At 41.0% G+C, this 19,616-nt stretch overlaps 1 protein-coding gene across 2 annotated transcripts in view; it reads left to right on the top strand.

Annotated features, from left to right (window-relative positions):
* Positions 1 to 502: 502 nt before the first annotated feature.
* Positions 503 to 19,616, top strand: part of zmp:0000000926 — a 21,773-nt gene continuing 2,659 nt past the window's right edge. Inside the window, exons 1-2 of one of the 2 annotated variants that reach the window (XM_047373146.1) lie at positions 503 to 903; positions 17,815 to 19,556. In XM_047373146.1, the coding sequence (XP_047229102.1) occupies positions 17,973 to 19,556 (1,584 nt within the window). In that variant the 5' untranslated portion in view covers positions 503 to 903; positions 17,815 to 17,972. Of the gene's footprint in view, positions 904 to 12,739; positions 13,824 to 17,814; positions 19,557 to 19,616 lie in introns of those variants that run through there. The other variant, XM_047373156.1, reaches the window with a different exon arrangement.

The raw sequence follows: 19,616 nt of genomic DNA, 5'->3' as shown, positions 1-19,616 counted from the left end.
GGACATTCCCATACCTCGCAGTGGTTTCAAAATAAAATGTGTGAGTGATCTTTTTGTGGTTTCATGCCTCAAAGAAAAGCACATGATGCCACCACACGCACATCATGAACAAGAGAATGAGCTAAAAGGAGAAATGACTTGTTATGCCTGGGACGAAAACCTCACTGTGTCAGATTTGACCAGCTGGTGTTACGCTTCACCTGCAGCTGGGTGTTGATGCTTTGTGATTATGTTTAGCTCCTTCATCTACAGGGACGTGTGTCCGGCAAGCACACCTTTCCCCATCATCCCATCAGCCTCTTATTGGCTGTGCCGCAAAGAGGCTGAGGTGTTACAGCAAATAGCACAGGCGTGTGGGCCGGTCCATTCTGCAGCTCGAGGGAGGTTAATGAGTGAAGCCACTGGGCTGTCAGCCAAACCTGAGCAGCAATGCTAAGGCTCCCACAATGAGCCTGACTGTATTACCACTGAGCTCTGTCTAATTATACACTCCCAGCAAGGCAGGAAGAGATAGAGAACATATTAGGCAAGGGTAGAGGAAAACGTACCAAGTATCTTGGTCTGGCACAGGGGAAGCACCAAGAGGGATGATTGTAGACTGAAGTTTTAAGAGTGAGATAAAGATTTGTTGCACTTAAAAAGAGGGAGAGAAAGATCAGGCAGGCTGAAGAGAGACACAGCACGCTCATAGGGAGTTACAGAGAGAGAGAGCGAGGGAGAGATAGAGCAAAGAGGCGTTTAGAGAGTGAAAAGGAGCAGAGGTAGGAATAGGATGAAGGGAGAGAAGGCTGAGCAGTAGAGAGGAGGAAGAGACACAGTGTCAAAACTGGATATTGCGTGTATGCTGCTGCCTGATCCAATGAACAACTTTCAGATACGAGCTACGTAAAGGCACCCAGCAAGGTATGTGACCACGGTGCTTCCTCCTCTCAGTGAGAGTATGCGTGTGTGTTCATATGTGTGTGTGAAGGAGAGAATGAGAGCACAGGTGTGTTGACAACTTTGAATGGCAGGATACACAAAGTAAATGCTATGAGAAGACTGATTCAGGACCTAGCTTTGGTATATGGCTTTCTGATGGAGGGAGGTTAGCTAGATATGAAAGAAGACACTGAATAGTAAATAAGTGTGATGAGTGTGTTTGTAAGACATAAACAATGAGTTACTGTTTGAACTAGAGGGAGACTCTAACTGATTGGGAGAGAAAGAGTGTGTGAGGTTTATCCTGACTGCAGATCAGGGCTTTCAGAATTAGAGCAGTGGGCTTAAATAGCACTGGTCCAGAGATAGCCAGGGGCCCTCCAGGAGCCCGCTCAAATTGGGAAGGATGGAGATGAGAATGAGAAGGGTGGGGTTCGCCCAGTTAATGTGTGTGTGTGTGGGGTGGGTGGATCAGAATGAGAGAAACGTATAATGTGCAGATGTTGGAGTCAAATCTCTGAGAGAACTTGTGCTATTTAAGTGAACATGTGGAGGTGTGCAGGTGCATGTGTTATAATCCATAAAACATTTATTAGAAAAACCTCCTAATATAGTCTCTTCATTCAATTTTCTTACTTTTTAACTCTTGAAACTTTCCTCTGCATGCCTCTGTAGAAAGATCAGAGATGTATTGTTTACGCTCTGTCACAGACGGCTCACAGATCCCTCCTGGTTTCTCCCGTTCTCGTACCCCAGAGAGCACAGTCGGCACATCTATTTCTACAACAGTAGGCGCCGTCCTTCTGTTGCCCTAATCACCCATATGCTCAATATAGGAGAATTTACCAAGTTCCAGCGGTCCTCAACTGCAGACGTCCTTCAAGCGAGACGTACACCATTTGTCCCTGCTGACTTAATTCACTTATTTCAATTACTAGGGTGATCTGCTGGAGTCTACAGGAAGTCTTAGGTCTCTGTGTAACTGCTTCCTCTAATGCCTTGAAGGAACTGTTACAAAGTGAGTTTCTGGGAGAATGCACTTTTGCTTTTAATCTTTGATTTGTCACTAATTGCATGTAGAGACAAGGACTCCCTCATAATTATGATTCTATATTCTGGTTCAGTAAAACTTACAACTTTATTTGTTAATATTTCATAGTTACTTATTAGACGAATGTCTGATGTTTTATATTGTACTCACACAGAGATTTGTCTTTATGAATTGTATTTGGTGTGACTGAGTAGCCTGATATGATTTAACAACTTTTGGGAAACAGAAGCACAACCAACCATGTGGGCTGCATGAAAAGTTTGTCCCATGTTACTTGTGTGACCCTGAAGAGAAGAACAGGCCTCTTGTGGGAGAAGGTTGAGTGGCTGCTGGCCCTTTAAGAGGTCTATTTTTACAGGGGCACACTCATGCATGGAGTGAGGCAGTAGCACACAGAGACTGTATATGAAGACCATAGCTCTGATACTGAGTGACTGAGGGAGACTCCAAAAATCCATTCATGTCCAAAGAAGAGCATGTTGCTCTTTTTTGTACAAGCTTCAAATATCAAAATCATCAAAACGGAAAGTTACTCTGCTTTTTTTTTTTTTCAAAAACTAAGGAGAATCAGCCCTTTTTCAAGTGGATCTCTCTGAAGTCTAAAAGTGATAATGAGTGGGTGCATGCAGTATAGATATCCTTATACCCACTGTAAAAAACACTTATATGTAGATTGCAGGGAAAGAAAGCTGAAAACATTCATGCCCCTTCTAAAAAAAAACAAAATACGCTTTAGTTTGCTTAAACCCCCACGCTCCTTAAAAGAAACCACACAAATGTACACATTTGTTAACAAACACCCATACATGCATTTAAAGGTGGATGCAGTGCTATTCACCCACATAAAAAATTACTTATACATCCTCAATACCTGGACCTAAAATAATCTTCTCCTTATGCAATCTGCATGTTATATAATGCATGGCCTGTCATTATCACAGCGCTCCTTCATGCCCTGCTGTGTCTCTCCACCTACAGCACCACACAGACAGACACACACACACCCTACATCTTGTGTTAGCAGTCATATACTCTACTCTAGCACTCTCACACTCTCACCCACGCTGAGTGTATGCTCTCAAACAGCCACCCAGATAAGTGAGAGGGAAAGACAGAGAGGGAGATCGAGAGTGGGTGGGGTGGGGAGGCTGAAAGTGAAATACAAAGAAAGGGAAACTATAGACTGAAGGGTACATTCATGCTGAGACTACGCATTTGGATGATTGCATGAATCTGCAGTCATGTTCTTCTTGTGTCTGTGGTTTTCAGGATGAGGTGCCTACATAAAATCAGATCTAAGGGCCGCTTGCGGGAGCAAGTCTGGCAAACATTTGAACATTTCAACTTTCGTAACCCTTGACAAGCATTCATTTTCTTAACAGCTTTATTCACTACTTCTTCAGAAAGTCAAGAAACACTCATCAGCTCGATGCAAACAGAGCAAACGATAATCTCTCTTATTGTCACTCACAAGTCACACCTACAGTATGGGCGAGCGCTTACATGTCTTCGCCTGTCTTCCATGTCATCCACTCACAGAAAAGAAATGAGTCACATCTTCTCTCCCATTTTTTTTCAGAAATATTTCAATAAATCATGCAGAGTGGACATAAACTAACTCTATAATTTAATTAAAAATGCTTTGAACAATCTTAAAAAAAAACACTAAACCAGTTATTGCACAATCAAAAGCATTTATAGCTCTTAAAGTTTTTCACAGTCACCTCATCAAATATAAGTCTATTTTCTTGAGAATCAGTGTGATAGACCAACATAAAGTAGTTCATAATTAGAAACTAGAAGGTATACCATACATGTTACAAATGAAAATCTGCAAAGTGTGGTGTGCAGTTGCGTTCTGCCTCCATGAGTCCATAATTTGTAGAATCACCTTTTGCAATAATTACAGCTACAAGTCTTTTGGGGTATGTTTATGTATGTTTATGCAACTGCTATTGCTGTCCATTTTCCATACTAAAATAGCAGGGTTTGCTACATATTTCCAATTAGGTTTAGGTATGGACTTTGGGCCGTTCTAACACATGAACATGCTTTGACCTAAAGCATTCTATTGTGATTCTGACTGTATGTTTAGGGCTGCTGTTCTAAGGTGAATCTCCATGTGTCTCTCAAGTCATTTGCAGCATCTAACAGATTTTCTTCCAGGATCGCTTTGGATTTAGCTCATTCCATTTTCATATAAACTCTGACCAGCTTCAAAGCTCCTGCTGAATAAAGGCATCCCATAGTATAAAGCTGCCAAAAGAGGTATTATTGGTCTTATCTGACCAGAGCACCTTCCATATGTTTCCTCTGTCATCTGTATGGCTAGTGACAAACTAAGTATGACAGCTTGCCTTTTGTCAGCAATGACTTTACCTTTTGCCACCCCTCATAAAGGCCAGATTTGTAGAGTCCATGACTACTAGTTTACCATGTAGATTTTTGTTAAGAAAAATGTAAAAACCATTTATCCTTTTCCTTCCACTTCACAGTTATATGCAACTTGATGACCCGTAGATTTTAGTCTATTTTAAAGCTGTCAGATGCCTCCTAGCTCTAGTTGCTGTTGCTAGCGGCTAATTAGGCACATTTTTAAAACAAAAATTATAATGAGAGGTTCTGAGGACCTAAAATTTCAGCCAGACACAAACAATCAGATTCAAAAGATTTATCAAATGCTCTAGGCGAAATTCGGCAGGAAACCACCACCACCAGCAGCAGGCTCAGGAACCTCTGAGGGCAGACAGATAGGTTAGTGGCTGAGCAGAGGGCTGAGAATACTGACAAATTCAGGAGTAAAGCCACTAACCTTTTCAGAATCCATGGGAGAATGTGAAATGTGAATTTTGGCTCCTCGGTGAGGTGGTTAGGTGACAGCAGGATAACGTCACACGGGCTCTCAGGTTGATAAACCCAATGAACAGGAAGAGTTCGGTGGTCAGGGGGCAAAAACACAGTCACAGCCAGGGAAGCAGATTTAGGTGACAGGATCCAAGGGAGAGGCAGAGAGCGGTAGTCAGAAGACATAAGCAAGGTCGAATTCCAGAATCCAGTGAGGTATCCAATAAGGGTAAGGGAGGGCAGAGAAATCCGTGAGACAAAAATTAGATCAGAGCAGGCAGGCAGGCCGATAGGCAGGCAGGCAAGGAAGGATGCTGGACAATACTCACACAGGGCTTTCAGAAATTTGGCAATGTTTGTCTGTTAGAGAGCTGTTTATAAAGACAGGAGAAAAGGTGGAGCAGGTAAGGTGTAATTTGGGAGCTGGCTGGCCAGGAGCAGGTGAAAGCAATCCTAATTGCTGTAGCACAGAGCAGGCAGACGGAGATGATGCTGACAAACATTGTGAAATCATGACAATAACAGTTTCACTCGCAAGTGATCTGTTCTTACTGATGCCATCACCGTAGGAATCTTTAGAAACAGTTGCACTTTCATATACCTAAAACATACAAGAATAGAAAATGTTAAAAGAAATATTATTTCCACTTAAAAGTAAAGGAGATAGGCCGAGACTGCACAGTTATGTTTGTTTGTAAATTATGCACTTCCTGTTTGACTCCCACTGTTGTTTCTGAAGCACGTACGTTTCATTTTCTGGGTAACAACACCTCCTTTTTAGGATGACAATTGTGACAAGATCAGCATGTTTCAAGAGGTGGCATGGCTCTGTGTTGAGCACATAATATGCTGGCTCTTTGATGCATCAAGGTTATTTGCAGCATAAGGTTACTGTTAGACATAAGAAAAAAACCCTGTCTTCACTTAACAGACCCAACAGATCCTGTCCCATTATGGTTAGTACTATTTTTGTTCATATTATATTATATTATATATTATATTATATTATATTATATTATATTATATTATATTATATTATATTATATTATATTATATTATATTATATTATATTATATTGAGTTTGTTTTAAATATTTAAATGTTATATTTGTTAAATAAATAAATAATTTTAATTGTTTATTCATTTATTCTGTTCTTTTTTATTTGATTTACTTATTTTATTCTTATTTTTTGTGTTGCTAAATGTGTTTGCTTTGGGACAAGTTTTTTTTTTCGATTCTATTATTAAAAAAACTGTATCACAAGATTAAATGAACATTTAAATGAAAAATTAAAAAAAATAGTTATTGCAAAAATGTCCAAAAAATAACATGTCTCTGTATCAGAATCAGAAAAGCTTTATTGCCAAGTACGTTTTTGGGCATACAAGGAATTTGTTTTGGCGTAGTCGGTGCAATACAGTTCTCAAGTAGTCTGCAGTGATTTTGGTCATTTTGTATTTGAAACGATATAAATTAGTTGTACATTTATGGCCTTCCTAGTTCTAAAATCTAGACTCTCTCTCAGAGTCATGTGTTGTGGTTTTGGAGTAGGACCTAAGCGCATACAGGAATGTTGGATCAACAAGGTGAAGATTTATTAAATAAGAAAAAGCACAAACCTACAGGGGAGCACAAGGAGAACAAGACTAGGAGCACAAGACGAACAGGACGAGAGACACAGGCAGGGTAGCAGGCAGAACAATGGGGAATAACTGGAGGATCCAGCAGAGAACACTGTAAATCAATCTTATATACTGAGGGAGGTGTTGAGAATGACATTGCATATCGGTGTTTCAATCAGGAGATAATGCGGAGCAGCTGAGGCAGTAGGTAAGCATGGTGACTGAGGAATGGAGGCTAATCAACACAAAGGGGCTGAATAGAGAAACACAGAAACACTAAATCAAGTGAAAAATCCCAGCCTAAGGGGAATAAACTAGAATACACAGTGAATGGGACACAGGAATAAACCAAGAAACTAAACAGAAAGAAATGACCTAACAAGGCTAGGACTAAAGAACGCAAAAAATGCATAGGGATATGGCAAGAATAAGGAACATAATGAGCAACAGAAGAATAATGAAAACAAATACAAACGAGAACCAAAACCTAACACCTAAGGATCATAACACCCAGTTGATCCGATATGAGAACAGGCTTGGAATCTGAGCCAAGGAGCCAGGATTGGGATGAAGAATCCCAAACAGAAGCCAGTGTTTGAACACAGCTGACACTGTGCCAGACTACTTAAATGTGACAAACACACCTGTCATTCAAGTTCTCTCATGAGGGCAGGGTGTTTCATAGCATGCCTTTCTTCTACTTGCTACATGTGCGAAATAAACATGTGTAACAAAAAATGTACACCGTTGGTCATTTGAAAACACATGTATGCTCTGTCAGTTATCTGACCACATATTTTTCTAGTTTTCTTGATATGGATTTTTTTCCTTGGCCTTGACTTGCTAACCACTGTGTATGATTAAGTAGCATACTCTCCTCCTCTGCATTTCAACTACAATACAGGTCAACAACCTTTAAACCCTGCCACCCACCACTTACACCCACTGTTTTTCAGTTAGACCTGCTTATCTCCTTTGCTAGAGCCTATGAATGTGAGATTGCTCCCTCTTGGTTTTGGTATCACTGTGCAAAAAGTAACATCTGAGACACCCAGCAGTCCATTGCATCAATATCTTCCTGGAGACATGTCCTTAAGCAGCTCACTTTTGGAATTAATTTAATTCAGATTAAGAATTAAGATCAATTAACCCAAAATCATTCTGTGAATTCATTTGTACCTCTTAGTATTTATCAGCAAAGTTAATAGCATAATGTGATCACTGTTTTAAAATGGTATTTTATTTATTCTATACAGACATATTTCTAATTAATCTGCAGCACTTTTCTGCAGCCTAAGCAATGTGTTAAGTAAGTGACTGCAACTGCACGTGGCCCAGGCAGTAGATATAGTGTGGGAGGGGTGGTGGAGCCGCAGCAATAATGGCAGTGTATAGCAACATTGCCTTGAATACCAGCAGTGATAAAGGTACTCTATAAAGCCCGTCTAGACAGGCTATCTGAATATGAATGCCACTTAAGATACCAGTGAGAAACCTGGCTATACTGTTTCTTCATTGAGATTTCTTGTTTGGTTACAGCTTGCTGAAATGTTAGCTTCTAAAACAGAGAACAAGTAGAAACCCCAGGTTTGACTGGCACTCAAGAGGGGTACAAAGCCAAAAACAGCAAATGTTTAGAAGAAACAGTGGCTCCCTTCCCACCTCCCATTTCACATCCACACACTGAAACTTCACACGCTTGTCCTTACTCTTTCAAGCTTTTTTTTCTTGCCACTCTCCCGCTGCTTCCACCACTCTTGTAAGCCGGTGATCTCATTGCATGGGAGTGCATCAAAGGCTCTGAGTCTGGTTAATCATATCACATACTAGTGAGAAGATCTTCTGCCAGAAAAACAGTGAGCCAATGCGCACGCACACACACACACACACACACACACACACACACACACAAACTAACACAAAAAGTTGGGAAGCTAATTTGGGAAAGAGCTGCAAGAACAGTAATAGAAAAGGCATGACTGTGCATCAGCCTCGTGTGACATCACTGCTTGCTGTCACCAAACCTATAGTTTCACATTTGAAGTTCTATTGTGCATGTTTTTAATCATAATAAATGTAAACAAAAAACAAATTTGTTTTTCAAAAAAAATGGTGTTTCAGATCCAGCAAAGAAGGCAAATTATAATCCTCAGACTGTATAAATAAAAAATGGAACTCCCATCAAATGACATCTTAAATGTCAAAGAAATGACAATGGTATTACACTAGCAAGTAGAAATGTCATGAAAACTGTAGCACATGTTTCACTCTGACACACACGTATAGAAGGAGAGACAGAGGAGCACTGCTGCAGCAGATGGCCCTGCTATGGTCAGAGGAAAAAAGCAGAACGAGGTGGAGGAATTTTTTACTTCTGCTGAGTGGCTGACCTGCATGTAATTAGTCAAGTCATATTTTTAACTGATATTGCATAAAAGCCAGCTTAAGGAGCCATGGCTGCCCTATTTATACCTTGTGGGCTAATGGCCCGTACCACTAACACAGGGGGAAATTTCCTCCCCAGAACTATACTAAGCCTGCCTTAGGCTGTATGAGTTAGGATTCACAAGGGATTAGCCCACACTGCAACAGTCCTGTGTCAGCTAGGGTTTTGCAGAGTTCATGTATGTATGTATGTACATTTAAAACTATTTTCATTCAACAAAGAAGTTTGTTTCTTGTAGGAAGTAACGCATCTCTCTAAATATAATAAAACAATGTAAAAATAGTATCAATTTTGAAAAGTTATTAAGTTTTTATTCACATTTTATTAAAGCGTTGTATGTTGAAATTTATTTATACCCCTCACAATTATCAGTGAAAAAAATCTTTATAGTCATTGCACCAAACAAAACCTTTTATAATTGCTGACCAGCTTTTTGCATGTTTGCGCTGGTGTTTTGATGTTGAAAAGCCTCTATTCCATCACCCTAATCTGTTGCTCCCTTCACATATTCTCAATCAGATTTAGTTGGCTGGTCCACTCCAAAACGTTGTTATTACTTTCAGTCAAAAGGAGGCTGGAATAGTTTGTTATCATTAAGTTATCATGCTGGTAAAAATAGCTTCAAAGTGTTTGCCAGGAGTGTAAATAATTTGGGGCTTCACCTTTTTTCGTTTATATGGATCAGCTTAGCTTATTTATGGTAAATTCAGTTCAGTTATATTATCAATGTATTGTGGCAGTTTACAAGAAATACCAAGAGGTCCAATCCATACCAAGTTATAATAAAAAAATTAATGACTGTAAAAGTACCAGATTGTAAAGGGAGACAAATGTCTCTTCTTTAATCTTATGTACCTATGAAATGTAAGTCCTTAACTGTAGGTCCATTTGAGTTGTGATTGTTTGACTGAAGCAGTGCTGCTGGCTCATCCTGCAGAAGAATGGGTCAAGGCCTTGAAGGCTGACCTGGCCTGTCGCCCAACAAGCTATTGCCTGTATCACTCTGTCCTTTTATCAGCTTAGCCAGGCTCCTTGTAGTGTAAGCCACCGCCGTAGTACTCCCCTCAGTTGGAGCGTCAATTTGTCGCTCCAACTCTCCCCTAATTCTAACTTTGCGATCCTTTCAACCATCTCTCTCTTTGTCTGGATATGTGCTTTGTCCTGATCTCTCCAGCCTCTCCTCTACTCTTCCTCTCTGTTCAGATCTATTACATTCAGCAACAAAATTTCTGCTGCATCAGATGTCCATCATAGATCTCCCTCTCAGCCTGAAACGTGATAGGACACCCAATACAGGGCTACACATCAGGAAGGGTAGATTTAAAGAAATAAAGAAAAAGCCAAAAGCAAATGGTTGTTTTCTTATAAACCAGACCCTCAAAGTATTATAGTAAAATGTTGAGGTCTTTGTTACACTTGATGTGCTATGATAACTTGAATATCACCTGACTCATTTGACCTTTCTTATAGAGACCTGACCCTGTTTGTGTGTATCTCTTTGTATGTGTGTGTGTGTGTGTGTGGGTGGGTGTGTGTGTGTGTCTGTGTGTGTGAGAGAGAGAGAGAGACAAAGAGACGACCAGATTACACAGTGCAACACCAGAGAGAAAGACAGACAGAAACAGGAGATATGGAGGAAGAGTATACACTACAAAATGACTCAGGGGGTGCTATAAATGACTGGCAGTGCAGCATGAACCTCTTGTGCATTTGCTTGTGTTGATGTTTGTGTGTTTTGGAATGTATTAAATAGCTGAGGGTGCTTCCACGAGTAAAACACAGTAGTCATTTCTATATCCAATACTGTAGTACATACTTTTGTGATCAATCCATCCTTTTTCATAATGACTCGACCGTCATAATCATATCAAATGGGACCTCATGCTAAATTTGTCAGGTTATGCGATGCCTTGCAAAAGTATTAATACTGCCTCAACTGTTTCATATTTGGTCATCTTATAACCACAAAGCTTAATGTATAAAATTGGGATTTTTGTAACATCTCAAAAGAACGTAGCGCATAATTTTGAAGTACAATTTAAAGTATACATGGTTTTCACATCTTTTACAAACCAAAATCTGAAAGTGTGGCAAACATTTCTATGTACAGTACAGACCAAAAGTTTGGACACACCTTCTCATTCAAAGAGTTTTCTTTATTTTCATGACTATGAATATTGTAGCTTCACACTGAAGGCATCAAAACTATGAATTAACACATGTGGAATTATATACTGAACAAAAAAGTGTGAAACAACTGAAAATATGTCTTATATTCTAGGTTCTTCAAAGTAGCCACCTTTTGCTTTGATTACTGCTCCGCACACTCTTGGCATTCTGTTGATGAGCTTCAAGAGGTAGTCACCTGAAATGGTTTTCCAACAGTCTTGAAGGAGTTCCCAGAGATGCTCAGCACTTGTTGGCCCTTTTGCCTACACTCTGCGGTCCAGCTCACCCCAAACCATCTCGATTGGGTTCAGGTCCGGTGACTGTGGAGGCCAGGTCATGTGGCACAGCACCCCATCACTCTCCTTCTTGGTCAAATAGCCCTTACACAGCCTGGAGGTGTGTTTGGGGTCATTGTCCTGTTGAATGCTATTCCATCCGGTTTACGTTTAGTTGAACCATCATTTATTTTTCAACAGGACAATGACCCCAAACACACCTCCAGGCTGTGTAAGGGCTATTTGACCAAGAAGGAGAGTGATGGGATGCTGCGCCAGATGACCCGGCCTCCACAGTCACCAGACCTGAACCCAATCGAGATGGTTTGGGGTGAGCTGGACCGCAGAGTGAAGGCAAAAGGGCCAACAAGTGCTAAGCATCTCTGGGAACTCCTTCAAGACTGTTGGAAAAACATTTCAGGTGACTACCTCTTGTCTGTGTCTGTCACATAAAATCCAAATACAATTCGCAATTGTAATAATGCAAAAATGTGAAAAAGTAATTTAACATCTATAATATTTCTCACTAACAATAATTTTTGTTTTGATGCTTTGGGTCAAAAAATTAAATTAATTAAACAGCTTGATACATAAATATGCATCAAGCTGTTTGATTTACAGCCAATGTTTAAGGTTGCTTTTTGTATTACATTTCAATGAAATGTTTTTTTCAGAAGAAACTTTTTTTACTAACAGACAGCTCAACAGGTAAGTTAACAGCTCTTTGAAAACTCCATGCAAAGAAACTGTTATATTCATTTAATCTTGCCACATTTGGCTTGTTCATTCTTTCTATGAATCCTGAGTCTGTTTAGTCAATAATAAATACATTTAATCATTAGTCTGTTTTTAAGTATATATTTCAACTATTTAAGATTATTCAGATTTCGATTGCATGTCAATTGTTTAATTTATTGTGGCCCTGCAGCTGTTCGGGCCTTCATCCAGGATTTACCGAAATTGTTCGTTTACGTTTCTGCCCACATAAAACATTTGCTGGAGCAGACAGCAACCGTGCCCACACAACCTCGGTGTCTATCATCTGCAGTCGGCGTTTGCTTTGAAAAATAAAAGTAACGTTCTGTAAAATGTCAGAGGTGATTTTTTTTAGCAGTTGTCACATCCCAGTGAGGACGTTTCATTGTGGGCTTCCAGCTGAATTTTGTTTTCATACCTCCGTTTCTGATTAACCCTTCTGTTTGGCTGATTTTGAGAAGCGAGTCGAGGTTAATATGTCATGTTTGTGAGTAAAAGTCTGTGTTTTGTTCTGCATTTTAAGAAGATTTAAAAGAACATGGCCCTAAATCCTTCCCTGGGTTTGTTTCCTTCCCATACATGTATCTTGATTGTTTCTGTGCTCTGAATGAACACTACACTCACTAATGGAGTTCTAATAAGCCGGGGCAGCCATACCATCACATTCCACACGTACTGACTGAATCACTGAAGCAAATCATTCAGAGCTCCCCTGCAGTGCTCCTGTGTGCGTATGAACTTGTTTCAGTGTGTGTACAACTGTGTGTGTGTGTGCGTATGTGTCTGTGCAAGCATATAAAGTCAAATCAAATTTATTCATAGAAGCGCTCTTAACAAGCAGGTTTGTCACAAAGTGCTTTGATGAGAACAAAGGACACAAATTCAGATGAAACTGCAGATAAACAAAAAAGAGCACTCTGCATGAGCATGTGTGTGTGCTTTTCTGTGCTTGTGTGTGTTCTTGATGGATGTGAGGTTTAGTTTTGAGTCAGAGGCAGCAGCAAGCCTAAGTCTGAGAGTGTGTGTAGGATGAGCCTCCTACCACGTCCCTCCCTGTCTCTCATCAACTGTCTTTCTACCTCCCCTCCATCCCTTTCTTTCTTCTATGTGTCAGCATGTCTTTTGTAAATGCCATTACAGACATAAATTAGTGATTTGATTGCTCTTTGACTGATTAGCAATATTCCATGTAATACAAAAATTTTTGTTAGAAGTAAAATACATCAGACAGCAAAGAAATCTGTAGCCTGCATCCCTGACTGTGCATACATATGAGTGTATGTATATGTGTGTATACATGTTTGTATCCCTCACAGTGATTAAAGCAAGTGGGCGGCAGCAGCAACTGGTCTGCCTGTGTGGCTCTGCATAGCAGACATGTTTCTCACTGCTAGATATTACTCATTTCCTCAGCCCTTTGCACACACAAGCACAAACACATGCACAAACTCTCTTGACACACACATGCTCACAAGCACAACAGACACGGAGACGGATAGCAGACTCTCAGTTTTTTCCTTCAGTTTGGTGGGCTTGCTGGTGATATTTCACTCGTTCAGAGATCAGAGGCAGGGCGTAGCTGCAGGCTGCTGATATCTGCGGGTGTTGGAGCCATTGGCGGTGCTGTGAAGGAAGCACTGTGGCACAGTAAGGAGCTGGGAGGTGGGCTGACCCCCTTAGGAGGACTAGAATATGAATGAGTGCCAGCTTTGGGACATCTTCTCACCCCGGTACCAAGGTCAGTCCTACATCACAGCAGCTACTAACTTCATGCACCTGCTTGTTATAACACACTTTCTTTTGACTGAGATATTTTCCTTGCTTTCTCTTACTTTTAATACAACAGACTTAATATTTCAAGTTTCACAGGTGTGGGACATTTTAAAAATAGTATTTATTTATTTATTGGAGGTTTGCAGTCATAAGTCTGGGTGCATGTTTCACATTTCTGAGATAAATGCATGAAGAGAAAAGGCGGGATAATGTAGAGCAATGCGGAAATTTGTGTGGGTTTGTTTGCCTTTTTAATCAAGAAAAAATAATTAAATTGTCCATAAAGCTAATAACTTTTTTTTATTTACTTTTTGACCAAAACCCAAAGCCTTTTAGGACATTTTACATGTAGGAATGTTATTATGCATTATGATGATGGGTACGCTTTCAATACATCCAAAGTATGTATTTACTGTAGGAACACCAGCTCCAGCTAAACTCCAGTTCAGTGTGCGTGTCTGCACAGTGTAGGAGTATTCTGTAAGGAGACATTTCTTTTTAAACTCCTCCACATGCACAATTGTGCTCTTTGTTTTGTTGTATTCTTTTTTGCAAATTTATATGAACTGTATTTCGTTGATGCGGGTGTAAGAGTCATCTGAGGAAAAACATCAAAACCTTTCTTTTTTCTCTGTTCTGAACAACATTAGGAGTTGGGGTAGAATTTAAATTCCAATCAATTCATTTGACAAGTCCTGTTTGGAAATTGTAGTACTGTATTTTGAGTTTCTTTTAAAATACATTAATGTCCATTATTATGTCTTAAAATATTGAGTTGTATTTTTGCTATGTTTATCAGTAACAACATAAAATGAAAATACAATAAATGTCTATGTATAATTTTTTATTGACTATATGTGACTCTATTTTTCTAGAATTTTAAAGCATATCACTTGAAGGGCCTTGTTCAAGGTTTGCAATTTCATGTGTCAAAAGTAATTATTAAACTGGACCAGAAATCTTTTTCATTGTAATTCATATTTTTTAACTGAAACAATTAACAGCTTAGTTTTGCTGTACACAAAACCTGAAAATTACATTTTGTTCTTTCTTGGTGGTTTTTTTTTTCACTTAAAAATGGCTTCAAATATTGCACCACATGTTAAAACCGTTCACATACACGTAGTTCTTGGTCAAAGTACCTCAGGCACAAACGGCAGACTTAAGTGTTCTTAAAAATTATTCTACATGTTTAGCAAATGTTTTTGTCTAAATTGAATCAAACCTTGCCCTGCGATGGACTGGTGACCTGTCCAGGGTGTACCCCGCCTCTCGCCCATAGACTGCTGGAGATAGGCACCAGCTCCCCCGCCACCCACTATGGAATAAGCGGTAGAAAATGACTGACTGACTGAATCAAACCTTTCTAACCTCAGCCAGGCTTAAATAAAGCATATAATTATGGAAAACTTGCAGTTTCTGTTCAGAGATGGTCCACTGGGTGTATTGCCATACTTCAGCTGAGTTACTCCAATATTTTAACAGTTTACCTAAGTCACTCCATGATGTCATTATCTCTGTTGGTAAATGGGGGGTCTGGAAATCTGAAAGACATCCTGAAAATTGTGTGCAAAGAGTTTCATATTTGTTTCATTCGATTAAAAGATTTTGAATCATGTTGTCAGAATAAGGGATTTCTTAAACTGTCAGCTAAAATTGGAAAGTCTGGGGTGGTATAGAGGTACAGCCGGCACCCCAAATTAGAGGCTATACTCCTCGACACAGCCGTCCTGAGTTAGATTCCGGCCTTGAGGCCTTTGTTGCATGCCTTCCCCCTTCTCTCTGCCCATTTCCTGTCTGGCAACTGTCAATAAAGGCCATTACTGCCAAACAAATCTTAAAAAAACCTGAAAGGTCTGGTGGTGGTTCTGAACTTCATCCATGTTTAGGACTTGGAAACAGTTGTGTAATACTGCAGTAGTATTCTTTTCTCCTTCACCAGATTTACATGTTTTATTTATTTTACTCTCTGTGAACATTTTTCTTAATGTTGTGGCTTAGGATGAGGACACACTACAAGGTTGTTTGTCATCAGTGTATTTTTACTTCTTCCTCCTTTGCTTTTTCTTCTACTTAAAGATTTAATATGTGGTTGAACAATAACAAATTTGTACATTACTGCCACCAACTGGTATGTTTGTTTGCCTACAAAACTGACCCCCTTGTGGGAATTTGTTTACTTCAGATGGCTTTTGTTAGTTTGTACCCTGTGACCCTTCATCAGACACAGTTGTTAAGTGTGTAATCCGAGGTCTTCATACAAAAATCTCCTGAAACCAGTCTGTTAGCTTTACAGTCCTTCTGATATATCAAATAAGCTATGAAACCTTATATGGACACTTGGTTCCTCTTAAAGACACTTAGTTCCTTGTCCATGATTATCTTCTCTGTGTCTGACAAAGATGGACAGCAATCAGGATGTACAAATACATCAAGAAACAGTGATAGAAGTCGAATATGCAAAGAAGTCCAGTGGCAAAATAAATGCTGTAAATACATATCTATGGGTTATTTAATACTAAATCAACCAGATACTCCAGACTTGTCTTTAGTTCGGAATTTTGCAAAAAGAGCTTATGTGTCTATAACAGAAAGAGGTTTGAGTATAAAAAATATGAAGAAACAGGACTGACAAACAAAGATTATGTCATATTCACTGTATTTAACATCCCAGACCTCTCACTGCCCTGTTTTTGGTTTCAAATAAGATGCTCAAACAGCTTGTTATACTTATTGTGTTTTGGGACCAAGTCTTTTGATGAGCAACGGCTCACCTGCCTCTCCAAAAAGTATCCTTGTCTAACCTCTCCAACCAGCTGGATGTATATGACTATGTGCATACATGTGGACACTGTTGCCATGGAGACAGTGTGGTGGATGGTGAGACGGCAGGGAGTTGGTTAGCAGTTGACAGACTAGCGGGTGAGTGCAGGGCTTGAGTGGCCGGCAGCTGGAGGAGAAACGTGCTGGAGGAGCCATCATTTCTAAAGGCATCTTTAAAACACTGGGAGAAGAATTAGTGGAGCTCCCCCGCACCTCTCACTGATTGAAGTGAGGCTGGAAAATTTTCTGACACATTCGAGGACTCAAACACAAAGACTCAAACAATTGAACACATTCACAGATTTTTCCCAAACCAAAACATGACATATTTTTAGAAATCAACATGGAAAACATGTCTGCCCACAAACACAGTCACACATATTTGCCCAAACCCCTTCTGTGGCACCTATTTAATATGCAAAGATGCATATCCTGTGTCTACAACTGGTGGTAATATCCATAATGATTGTGTCAGCTTTTGGTGGGCAGTGACCAGCTTTGTCAAACACTGGAGGGAGTAAGTACAGCCAATTGAGGGAGTGTTTGTCTGTTATTGTCCATATGTGCATCTGAAAGTGAAGGGTTGAGGGGGTGTTAGTAGTAAGCTTATGTAGAACACAGAGAGCACCCGAGGGTGTCGTGGGAGTGGATCATGAAAGTGGTACAAAAACGTATCTACATATTCCAATCATCCCCCGAGAGTCAGAGATGAAAACTCTCCTGGTGTCAGGCCGTACTGTGTCTGTTTCTGTACATACATACTGCACTGCCTCTGAACTTCACTGGCTGCAAAATTTATTTTTAGCTCACATGTGGGAGTAATGTGTTTGAATGAAACGAACAAGATGGGTAGTTTCAGTCGGACCACACTGGACATATTAGGTAATGACTAATTAGCTACAACCATCAGAACGCTACAAGTTTCTAACCTCTTCAAAGTAGTTTGGAAGAAAGAATGAGTGACTGATTTTGCTCCATCTGTCTGGTACAGCTGAATGTTTGTTTGTATGTCTGACCATACTGACAGCTAAGTCTTAACTACAACTGATGCCAGGACCTAACAGACTGTTCTTTCCCAATGTTCACACTTAATCTCTCCTACTTCTGTCTCTTTCTTTTTTGCTCTTCTCAAGGTGAGTGGTGCTTCAGTGCAAGAGCAGCAACATCGATCCAACAGTGATGCTGTGTATCGGCCTTCCCCTCTGTGTGCCCCCCTCATTTTCCCGTGAGGCCCATGTGACTTAGCCTACATTAACACACAGGGGGCCACCACTGCTGCTGGAGCCCACCCATGAATCCAAGTCCTGACCGCAACAAAGAGCGCCTCCCTCCCAAAAAGAGGGAGTCTCGGCAAGGATCTGCAGAACACCACATCCCTCCTGATGAGTTTAAACCACCTGTGCCGTTTCGAAGCCGACATAGCACCAGTAGAGGGGAGGGAGGCAGGGAAACCAGTGACAGGGACAGAGCTTTCTCTAACCCAAACCCCCATCTCCTACACAGTCCTCCAGCCCTTCCTGCTTCAGCACCAGGCCTCCACATGCCATTACCATGGTCCCTGAACTATTCTTCACCTGTTTCTCTTCCAGTTTTCCCAGGCCAGGTCAGCGACAGAAGGGCTTCAGGTTCGCCTGTTTGGAGAGATGATCCCCTCACCTCATCTCTGCCCCATCATTCCAGGTGGCTCAGAGGGGAAGGACCCCTGTCATTGACCCCCTCCCCATCTTCTTCATCTTCTTCCTCATTTAAGACTCCTTTTCCAGCTAGTACAAGAGAGATGTGGTCCTATTTTAATACTGGCCGTCGAGATTATAGCCCCTCTCTCTTTTCCCCTTCTTACCTATTTAGTCCTCATGCTTTGTATGCCCAAGACCCCAGTTTAGTTGAGGTAAGACCTAGGTACATAAGCAAAAGGCCCAATGGCTTGGATGGGCCAGGCAGCAGGACTGCCTCATCTTCCAGACCTCTGCTTACTGGAGAGTTTGGGAATGATAGCAGCAGAGCTAGGCTGGAGGTCAGTCCATATACGTTGCATGCCAATGGAGGACGTAGACAGCAGGAGGATCTAACCTCCCCTATCCATTCTGCAGGGGCATTTTTGTCAGACTCTCAACCTCAAGTAAGCCCTGAGCCACATTCCTCACTGCAGGAAACACATCAGTCTGGGAAGACTAGCTCCACTTCACTCCCCAGTAGTCCACATACCCTTGGACCAGACCCAAGGGCAGGCAGAGGTGGACTTCTGGATCATGTGGGGACTACACCAACTGAGGCCCAAATATATTACTCCTTAGGATCAGTCACCCATCCCAGCCCTCATGCCCAGGCCTACCCTCTCTCGAGCTCCTCAGGAACACTTTCATACTGTCTGCATAGGGAGCCAGGTCCTAGGCTGCACATGCTAGGGAATTCACCAAACTCACCTGTAAGTCTGCCTAACAGCCATGACAGGTCACAAAGAGAGTGGGACAGAGATCTAGAAAGAGACAAAGTCCTCCAAAAGGACAGGGAAAGGGGTAAAGTAAAAGAGAAGCAATTACAACATGAGAAAGACCAAGAAAAAGACAGTGAGCGTGAGAAGCGACGCAACAGAGACAGATGGAGAGATTTTTCTCCTTCCAATTCTCAGACCTCGTCTGCAACCCTTCATTCGTCTCCCTCTGCACTCCTACCTCATTTCACCAAGGGGTCTCTTATTGAGCTGGCAGGCGGACGGTTGAAACGAGTGGAGGAGCTGAGGACTGAAGACTTTCTGAGGAGTGCGGATACATCCCCAGAGTTCCACCTCAGCACCTGCACGGTTCTGGTGATTTCCCCCAGCAGTACCCAGGGTTCCAGTCACCTGCAGGTTCACCTTACAGATCGAAACTCTCAGGTCAGCTCCCTCTAGGGTTGAATGCTTCTGTTTAAAAGCTTCCTCACTGTTGTGATGTTA

This window comes from Girardinichthys multiradiatus, chromosome 1 (assembly GCF_021462225.1).
Source record: "Girardinichthys multiradiatus isolate DD_20200921_A chromosome 1, DD_fGirMul_XY1, whole genome shotgun sequence".
In the NCBI taxonomy this organism is placed as follows: Eukaryota; Metazoa; Chordata; class Actinopteri; order Cyprinodontiformes; family Goodeidae; genus Girardinichthys; species Girardinichthys multiradiatus.
This window is presented reverse-complemented; position numbering and strand designations above follow the sequence as displayed.